The sequence below is a fragment of the Eumetopias jubatus genome, unplaced genomic scaffold (genome assembly GCF_037043125.1).
Source record: "Eumetopias jubatus isolate StellerSeaLion01/CBP00866 unplaced genomic scaffold, mEumJub1_p1.0 scaffold_10, whole genome shotgun sequence".
Lineage (NCBI taxonomy): Eukaryota > Metazoa > Chordata > Mammalia > Carnivora > Otariidae > Eumetopias > Eumetopias jubatus.
The window spans coordinates 122108268-122118857 of NW_028274816.1; the positions used below are offsets into that span (position 1 = coordinate 122108268).

General features: G+C 51.3%; 1 protein-coding gene across 1 annotated transcript; it reads right to left on the minus strand.

Annotated features, from left to right (window-relative positions):
- Positions 1–1764: 1764 nt before the first annotated feature.
- Positions 1765–10360, minus strand: TMEM98 (transmembrane protein 98). Its single transcript, XM_028109442.2, has 6 exons — positions 10230–10360; positions 8835–8966; positions 7832–7865; positions 5632–5747; positions 3241–3300; positions 1765–1972 (listed from the first exon to the last, which is right to left on the minus strand). Exons 1-6 carry the CDS (start codon positions 10358–10360, stop codon positions 1765–1767), a joined length of 681 nt encoding a protein of 226 aa, XP_027965243.1.
- Positions 10361–10590: the final 230 nt, after the last annotated feature.

Here is a 10590-nt window from a genome sequence, read left to right on the forward strand (position 1 = left end):
GGGGGAAGGTGCCGGGACTCGCCAGGGCTCACAGAAGGGAGGTGACTCCGGACGTGGCTCCAGGGATGCTAGGAAACTTCATCCCCACCCTCCAGGTCTGGTGGAGGGTATTTAAGATGCAGCTCCCACTCTGGCTTAGGGCTCTGACACGGGTTAAAAGGCAGGGGCATTTAAAACTGTGGCAACCATCGAAACCTTAATAGAAAGTCGTTTCTAACCTGGTTAGGAATGCAGATTTTGAAAGAAAGGGGAAAAACATAAAAACAGAAGGATTGTGGATGACTCTTTGTAGAGGCCACAAATGGAAAAGTCCAAGTGGCCTTGTGGACATTTCCTATCCACAGCCTACCAGCAGGATGAGAAAATTTGAGACACTTAGCACGTGTTCAGAGCTGATGGGAACAGATGATCTAATAAGGCGCCCCTGTCATCAGGAATCCATCCATCAGTCCAGTGCTAGCTCACTCCAGCTTTCTGCTCCTGACTCCATTTCCCTGGTGGGAATGGTATACATCGTGCCGGTCAGAAGCATCCTGCTTTCCAGGAGAGAACGGACTGTGCCCAATAACAGTGACAAACGAGGCCCCGATTTTGGACTTGGGAATATGGGTTCCTGGGTCTCTAGAATCAGACCGACACATCTGCTGACAAGTCAGGGCAGAGAAAATGAAGTGGGACCAGACATGGCTATCAGAACTTGCTAAGCAGCACAGCATATGAACCAAGGCAGCCCCCAAGCCAGGGCCCTCTCCCGAGAGCAAGGTTGGCTCTGAGATCCTAGGAGGAAGCAAAGTACGGCAGTCTCTCCTATATGCTTATGACGGCAATCATGCAATTTGGATGTACATCTGGATTATGCCGTTGTGATTCTGGGTCCCACAGAGATCTCCAGTCATAAAAATGCCCCTCATCTTTCAATACTTGCAGAAAAAACAAATCTCAAAAGCAAAGGGAACACATCCTTCATGGATGTCATTGCTCATGTGGAAACTACCTTATGGGGGTACTTCTGCCCCAACTCTGAAGGGTCTTTCAATATCTCTTTTTGGGTCATACATACAAGGTATCCTCAGGATTCTTAGGCTCTCTTCTTCCAACCTCAGTTCTCAAATGCGTCCCACCACACCCCATGCATTTGAATTTGACTCAATAACCACTCACTCGACAGAAATCTCAGTGTAAGTTTACTGTCCTCCTAGTGGTAGCTATGTAGAATTGCAGGCACAGGGACAAAAAGGGAAGGGGTTCACTTTCAAAGCCAAACCTGATAAGGGGATGGGGGGACCCAGATGCCTCGGGGACCAGGCAGATACTACAAATAAATGAACCAGACCGGGCGAGGGAGCACCAGCCCTGTGGAAAGAAGTAACTCCTACTGAGTTCCAGCTGATTGTCTTCTGAAAATGCATGTCAGAGTTGCCTTAGCTTCGGATTGTCTACGAGAGGCCAGAGACTCTGATTTTAACGTGTAACCTTGTGATTTTTATACGCTGGTTCAATTTTCCTGAAAACACTAGGTGAGCTAAATAAAGCAGACGCTCCGCCAGTTTCTCAAGCTCTTCTGCACAGAGGGGACTTGTTGTTTCCCGTAACTGCGGTGTTGGACTGCCACTCACCAGCCACCACTGGCAATTGCAACAGAGGCCACCAGCTACGCACACACAGCTCCAGAGCCTTGGAGAACACCTAACACTACGGGGGGCAAGGGGAGGGGAATGGAAGGCTCCGAGGATCCGAGGAGCCAGCCGGGGATGGCAGCAGGCACTAAATGGCCGACTGCTCCTGCAGGAAACCTTCAGGGCCTGGAAGGCCTTTGTCTGTCTCAGAAGCCAAGGCTGCTTCTCGAAGGACTTCCAAGTGTTCCTCAGCAGCTGACAGTGACTGGTCAATCCAATCCAGGCCCCCGGTCAGGTGGCAGGCATTCCTGGTCACCAGCACCAGATGACTGACCGACAGGAGCAGGGCAGTTGTCCTAGAAAAAGCAACAGGATCGGTTTCCCCGGGAAAGGAGGAATTTTGCACCAAAGCCCACATGGACAGACTCTAATCTGGTGTTTTCCAAACTGGAGGCCCTTCGCCGGAGGGCTGGGGAGTAATTAAAAGACGGTTCCACGCTCAAATAAATCTGGGAATGGCTGGCTTCAGCAAGGTTTAACCGAAGCCTTCTCTGGGCCTTAAACGTGCATGATAATGCTCTCAAGAAAGAATACAACGTGCCGTGGCTCGCTAACTTATTTAAGACTGGGGAGCCTATTTTCTGCAGCACACCTATGAACATCCCCCAGATGAGTGTTTTGTGGGACAGCTCGGATCTAGTCAATTGGATGAGCACATCCCCAACTGCTGCCCATTTAAAGACAAGAAGGCTAGACATATCCCTGCCTGGGGCACCCCTTGTGGATTTTGAATCAGTAAGGCCCCGGGCTGGTTTACACCACTCTAAAAACAAAATTTAACTGAAAACCAAATTGAGGGGGAGTGGGTTTTATTTTTTCCCCAGTATTGGGAATATCATTTATACAGTGAGCGTGCATGATGCATTTGGGAACCTATCACACAGCACCAGCCCATGGACACAGCGGGGCAGCAATAAGAGTGGGACAGAAAAGCCAACCGGAGCAGTGTGAGCTAGGGTCTCTCTGACAACCATCACACACAACAGCTCTAGGAAGTGGTCATATACATCCGAGAGACAAAAGAATCTGGTTTCTTTTAATGGGTTTGCATCTGGAAGAGGAACGTAATTTCAAAAGCCTAAGGGTGCTCGGTGTACTAGGGGAGGATCGTGAGAGGGGAGGGGTCCCGGGTACGTCCTGTGGAAGGTGAGCACAGCTTGAGTTGACCGGGCCCCTGCCTTCCCCTTGCCCTGCTTACCACCTGCCCCACCCACAGACCGGGCAGCCCTCACAGCTGGGGTGTGTGCTTCCGGGCTCCAAGGAGCAGAGGCAGACACTGGGGAACGTGAGAGGGAGGGAAGGTGCAGATAGGACTTAGCGCGGCCAGATGTTTTAGTGTAAAAATTCAAAATCTAAGACTGGCTCTCCCGAATCCCAGGTTTCAGGGAGAGCACGGGCCTCTCTCACCATTCACACTGCAATGAACGGTGCCCAAAGCCCAGGTAGCTCTGGGAGCCCAGCCAAACAGCCCTCTGCACAGCAACCCAAACAGCAAACCTCACAGATGTGATAAAACGGGGAGCTTCCAGCATGAGAAGCCGAAAGGCCCCTCCACCACTCTCACCGGGCATCCAGGAGCTTGGGGTCCAACGGAGGGTACATCGATCTCACCACATCGTCCACTCTGTGCGGAGGCAAAACGTTTTCAGAACTTCACTTTCCTTTTGCCTTTTTCCCCTTCCTCCCTTCCTCCCTCTTCTTGTCCCAATTCTTCTCTCCTGATCTTTGAGCCCCCACCTTTGGTGATCCCTTCTCTAACGGCTTTTGCATTCTCAGACAGACGTAAACAGAAAGACTTCTGGTTCAGTTGAGAGAATACTCTGTTTTCTGGTTTCAAGGCCCCAGAGTTTAAAAAGTGTAAGTTCACACATCTGCAATGATGTTCGAGATATGCTGCTAAATTAAAGAGGCAAGCTGCGGAACACTATATAAAGTTTGACCGATCCGCTTGCGTGAAAATGAGTAAACAAAAGCTAAGGCACGCAAGAGTTGGGTAGAGTGCAGGAACACTCGCCATTCACTAGTGTCACCTCCAGGGATTAGGATGGAGTGGAATTAGGGGTTCCTTCACTTTCCAGATACTCTATCTCTACAGTGTTTTAACTTTTATAAGTATTATTACTATTGTGTTTTTAAAAATGGTGGAACATAGTTATACAGAACACTAAAAAAACCCTACAAGCTTAACTTGGGTTCAAACTGCTTCATTGGATTCCCTTTCCATTATGGTACAATTTCGTGGTTAATTTTTTTTTAAACCAAGTTCAGAAAGGAACTACTATTCATTCTGATTTGCAGGGTTCAAGATTTTCATCCAAATCCTTGCTCCTGGACCACTTGATAGTCAGGAAGAAAGAATAATGATGCATTGTTTGATTGTGAAAAGCACTTGAAAATAGATGCTCTCCAGTGTTCTTGTCTCGGGGCTGGTGAGGACACGCAGAGGAACGTGGGCTGCTGTCTTCACGGCCCCTTTCTCTGTAGTGCCCTGAAGCTGAAGCCACTGGCCTCGGAACTCACATGCTATCAACACGTTATGTGAAATAAATGGAGCAAGAAAAACAATGGGGACAAAAAAAACGGCCAGAAGTAGAAAGACGTGTAAAGGCAAAAAGATAAAGCAAGGACACGGATTGAATTATGGCACGGAGCATTCCAGAAGTAGTCCAAGGGGCTCGGGAGGAGGGGCCAGAGTGCACCGGGTTAGGTGTGCCCTCTGAGCCACGCCACACCCTCCCTCTGGCACCAGGGCTAATCCTCACGGGAAGCACAATGAAGGTCGGCAGAGACGAGCAGTGCAGAGTCTCCACCAACAATGGGTGGCCAGTGGAATGCCTGGTTCTTGCCCAGAGCCTGGGCTGGATGGCCTTCTGGCCAGGCTGAGGCAAGTCCTATAGCTACACCCACCCGGGCCCGCTCCATAGAAAGCCAACAACTGTTCTGGGCTGAGTCCCTCCCCTGGATTCTCTCCCTCCCACTTTCTCAACTCACTGAACGCCCTGGACAGAGTTCAAGGGCACCAACTCTCATATTCCTTCAGAGGGCTGGTTCCTGGTGATCTACCCGAGGCCATGGAACCAGGAAACCTAGAGCCCCTGGAACTCACAGCGAGGCCACCATTCCCACCAGGGGTGTGGAGGCACCCCACTGACTGAGAAAACAGCCCGCGCGGGGAAAACGCCCGACTCAGGCACATCCACATACCGGCCACCAGGTGGCAGCACAAACTCAGTACCACCCTTCTCCCTAAGAAAAGGGCTTTCTATTTCTCCACGAAGTCAAGCCCAAATGAGGGGGTGTAGTTGTTGATTGCCTCCCACATGGGATTTTGCAGACAGCCTGGAATTTGGGAGATCTGAATGAAGTATGGCTTCACCTCCCCTACCCCCCACCCACCAGGTCCTGGAGGCTACGGGCTGGGCCATGGCTAGGACAGTGGGTGACAGGGCGGTAGCAAGGAGTGGGTCCCCGAAACTAGTCCCCAATTACAAATAGGGCCGGGGCGGGGCATAGCCAGCAGGTCACTGCATAGAGGGGTGTGGACACCAGTGGGAAATGTGCCTACTGGCCCGGAGCTTGGGAAGGAGGGAAGCAGGCAGCCCCAGCTGCTAAGGTATGAGGCTAAGGGAGAGGAAGCCACCACAGTGCGATCTGCAGAATGGACTAGAAGCGTCGGCACTAGTCGCATGCTAGAATTCCCCAAAAAGCCGACTGGAGGGGGCCTGCGGGAGGTGGGGGGAACCTTATGAGACCACCCTGGCTTGGTCTCTCAGTATCTAAACCCTCCTGGATGTTCTGTAAATGTCTGGGACACGAGTAACTGAAGCTGTCTATGTGGTTTCTTCAAGGAGCCTGGCCCACCTGCCACCTCAGCTTCTGACCCCTCCCTCCCCCTCCCTCACAACCCCTCCCCCCGCCCAGCGGCGTGTGGGAACCTCAAGGCCCACCAGCTCACCTGGGGCTGATCCGCTTGGCCACCACGATGATGTCACCGACACTGGCTGAGGTCTTCATCTTGGCCCCGGAGCCCATTGTCATGGCAACAAGTTTTTCTGTCAGAGTGTGACAAATCTAACACAGCCGGGAGGAGAAAGGTGATGAGGGGTGCCTCGGCCCCCCAAGGGCGTCTGCCACTCCCACAAACAAATATGGCTCCTGCCATGGGTTCCATCCCCCACCCCGGGGCCCCTAACCTAGTGGGCAAGTTGAAGTCAAAAGCACACAGAGACAAGCGGAGGAAGAGGCAAAAGCAGAGAACAAGGCCCGGTGAGGATGGAGGGGTGGGAACCTCAGAGCAGGGTCAGCGTTTCGGCTTAGAGGAGTCTAAGCTGAAATAATCTGTCTAAGAAAAATCATGTGCTCTAATTTCACCTTCTCGTTTCAGGGGGAAAACCTACTTTCTCTTTCTATTCCTTCACCTCATGGTTTAGTCTTCCAGAAGGCTAAATCTCTCCAGCAGGGCACCCTCAGAAACACCCTCTGGACAAAGGGCAACTGTTCCCTTGAAGCACATCCTCCAAAAGCGGCGGCACTCAGTTCAACAATTTTCTAGGGTGATACTTAGCATGTTTGTCAACAGCACGATGGGGAAAGGATCTTCGAAAAAAAGCGGGGAAAACGCAAGACTATGGCATGAGGCCTTTGTCATCATCCGTCAACAGTGCTGGCCAACCCAAAAGCTTTGTTTCCTCCCTTGCACACCTCGATGTTAGAACCTCGATGCGCTTCTGTCCCTGGCAAGTAGCTTCCATGACCTGCCTCATACTCGGGGCTGGAAAGGAGAGCAGAAAGAAGGCCAAGAGTCCACCCAGGAGAGAGCCTAGGCCACAGGGACCCAAGAGCACGTGGCCAAGCTAAAGGGACGTCAGATCCCAGGGCCTCTCCTTTGATGGGAGACTCTCAGGATGGGCCATTGATTCCAATCCAGTAGGACTCCCTTCCTGCTGACTTATCCCCCACCTCAGCCGTCACCTCCTTTTCTAATAGGCCCTCACAGGGACAAAACCCAGTGCCAGGACCCATCCTAGCTGGGAGACGGGAGTGGAATACAGAATCATTGCTTACTTGCTAGACCTATGTATCTGTAACCGTATCTACACCCAAAGAGCTTCTTGGAATTAAATACTCCTGGACTTGACGACAACAATTTCCTACTAGGCACTCCTCTGACCCCCAAGAGAGACAGCTAAAGGAGAGGTGGGATGAAAGACTTTTTTGCTTATTTATTTATTTATTTGTAGGCTCCATGCCCAGCCTGGAGCCCAACGCCAGGCTTGAACTCACACCCCTGATATCAAGACCTGAGCTGAGATCTAGAGTCAGACGCTCAACTGACTGAGCCACCCAGGCGCCCCAAAAGGCTTTTTCATATGTTGTACTGAATGACACTGAAGAAACAATAAAGCTGTCTTTTTTGGAAATGTTGAATAATTACTGGACAAAAAGATAAATGTGTGGTTTCCCAAGTTGCTGAGATGAAGAACACAACAATATCTGCAATTGGCCAAATACTTCACTATTATTGTTATTCTATGAGGCAAGAATTGAAAAACAAATGCTAAAACTATAAAAATTACCCCAAACTATAAAACCTAGCCAAAATGCAAATTGGATGCAATTTTCCACCCAATCGTGGAGGCGGCAAGAATTAGGAAAAAAACAATCTGCCTTCAAGTACTCATGGTTTGGATTTTTCAACACTGATTGTCCCATTCGGCAGACTACTGTCCCAGCAAGAAAGGGCCAGTGAGGGACTTTCTAGTAACTGGAGAAGTCCAGACACGGAACTCAACTCGCTGAGCAAAGGGCCGAGCTCTCTGTTAATGAAAGTGCCCGGGGAGGGGGTGAGGAGCCCCGCTCCCCCTCGGCAGCCACACAGACTTCCCCAATGGGTGAAAATGTGGCTAATGACCACCTACACAGTCACTGTATTAGGACCACGTAAGACAAAACCTTTGAAAGGATGTGAGAGCGCTAAAGTGTTAACAGACCATCCAGGAGGGAGTAGAAACAGTAGAAATTCCAAGTGTCAGGCATGTTTTTAAAAAGCCTCTTGCATGGTTCAGTGCCCTTCCTAGAAAGATCCCTTTCAACAGTCTGTGCACGGGGGTGCTTTGATGACCCCCCCTTATGTCATGGGAAATCAAAAGTATTACCTTCAAGATGGCAATGCAATGGGACATGAGACCCCTGGGGAGACAAGAAGAATCTGTCAGTGCTTCTCTATCGAGGCCTCCCCGGCTCCCGCCACCAACTCTCCCCCCCACCTAGCTCTGACACACCTGGACACCACCCAAAGCAGGAATGCCTCCAGGTTCAACTGAACAATTCCATGAGCTAAATGAGGAGGCACCTTCTTTCCTTCCCTTTCCCCCGCCCACGTCCAGCTGCCTCTTCCAGGTAGCGCTCACTTGTCAAGTTATGCTTTCTGAGCTTCTGACGCTATTCCCTCCAGACCAGGTGTCCTTCCCCTTATCCTCAGCCTGGTGATGACCTCATCTTTCAAAACCCAGGTCAAAAGGCACCCATTTTGTGGTAGCCTTCACGAGAGACCGCTCCACCTCCACATCCCAGACAGCTCTAGAGATCACCAACGCTGTGTGCCCACGGCACTGTGCGCAGGGACCTGCTCTCACTTCGGAGATACTGTAGTGAGGAGAATTCTGTCTCTCCCACCGGTTTAATAACTGCAGTAACTGCCCCAGTGTCCCACACATAATGCCCCCCACACATCTGCCCAGTGAATGATAAGGGTTCGGAGCAGCATACAATTCTCAACATGTAGAGGCTCCTGCTGGATAGAGGGACCCCAGAGGGATCCTGAAGACAAAGGCTTCATCCCTGGAGCCTGCGTACCAAATTCACGGGCACCCCAGGGATAACCCAGGCACAGCAGGGTGACCTTGTAACGAGTTTTGCCGGACATCTGCTGGCCCCGGTGTTTAGGTCTACAAAATGGGGGCCGGGGGCGGGGGGGACAGACACTGTCATATCTGATTCCCCACCCCCCACCCCATGCTGGGGGCAATGAGCAGCAAGTGATCCAGTGCTCCCAGATGCCCAGCAGTGCTTGGCAAAGGAAGCCAGAAAAGAGCACCCAGAATCCCCATGTGCCATCCTCAGGGGAGTGTAGCAAACAAACGGTCCCTAAGGCCTTACGAGGCATCTTCAATCCAGTCTTCGTTCTCCAGGATGGCCTCGATGTGGGGGTTGGTGATGACCACATCGTCCAGTTCTAGCTCAGACGGCTCCGACTGGGTCTCCATGGCGCCAATGAGGTCCACAATGGGCCTGGAAGGAAAAGCCCAGGAGAGTGGTTTCAGGATGGGTGGCTGTTGCTGACCCTCTCCTCACTGAGACCCATGTATCCCCCAGCAGGATGTAGAAAGTTAGTAAGTTAAAGCGCTGACCTCATGTCCTGGATCCAAACCTAACCCTAGTGGGACTGCAAGTGTGGGCAGGACACACGGCTAGAGGTGAGTCAAGGAGGCAGGCGGGGGTGCAAAGAAGAAGAGTGAAGCAGACTGAGATGAACCACTAAGAGAAAGAGCAGAACCACAGCCAAAAATACAGAAATGTATTAGACAAGGCTGTTCCTTCTGCACAAAATAACATCCTTTTTAAACTTATTTTCCTCCTGGGGAGCCTGGGTGCCTCAGTCAGTTAAGCGTCCGACTTGCCTCAGCTCAGGTCTTGATCTCAGGGTCGTGAGTTCAAGCCCTGCGTTGGGCCCCATGCCCAGCTTAAAAACAAAAACAACAACAACAAAAAACGTATTTTCCCTTCAAGCCTACCTGATACTGAGAAGCTGAAGTTCCTGTTACCCAAACCTACCTGGTCTGCAGAATCATTCTCGGGAAGGACTGGAAGGACGTTGGTCTGCATAACCCCACCCCCTCCTCATTCTACAGGAGAAGTGGCAGAAGTGACAGCACCCACTTTACAACAAGGTTCTTTACAACATGAGATGCTACAGCCTTCCGTTCAATAGCAGAGCTTTCCTGGGTCATATAAACGGGCATTTACAAATTATTCACTACTTGACACAGACGCTGATAGGATTCAGTAGAAGGGTAAGAGAAACTAAGGGTTAGTTGTCATGGTCCCTTAGGGGTCTACCAATTAAAACATCCCTAAACGGAAAATAGGATCTTGCTCATAAAATCTATTGCACACAAAATGCATTATGAAGAAATCTGTGCAAAGAAGGAGACCGTCCCATGCTGGGATTTCACAAAATTGAGCATCCGCTGCTTCCCCGTGTGGCTGGAGTGCAGGCATGGGGTTTCTGTTCCTATGCGTTTGGTTGGATTGTGCTAGGTGAACACGTAAAGGGAATCTCTCCTTAGCTCAGTGACAGAGTCCGACGAGGCTCAGGACATTGCTAAAGCTCCAAGGTCTCTCTTGGAAAGGAAGCCTTCAAGTACCATTTTAGAGACAAAAAGCTGAACTCAAGCGGCCCAGTGCCAAACTTCTTGGGCTGCTCTCTCCTCCAGTTGCTGGAGCCCCTGGCGGAGCCCACCTCTGCGCCCTGCCCTCCCCAGGCCCACTCACTTGGAATCGTAGTGCTGCAACAGGTCTCGAGGCCGGCAATAACGCTGCCTGCACACCATCACCAAGGCTGCAAACGAGGCCAGGAAGATGGTGGCCAGCACGCCTATCGCAACAATCACCACAGTCTCCATGCTGCTGCGGGGCTCCCTCTGTCCCCGTCACATCCCCAGCGTGGGCTAAATCTTAGAAGACACAAGGGCAGAGGAGGCCTTCGTAAAGAAGCAGCAAAAGAGAGTGGGGCAGTGGGGGGGGGGCGTCTTACCTGCTGGGGGTGCATAGAGAGCCAGGTTCCCCCAAGTCACCTGCAGAGACCAAGTTACCTGCTGGGGGCGGGGGGCAGAGAGAGCCTGGTTCCCCCAAG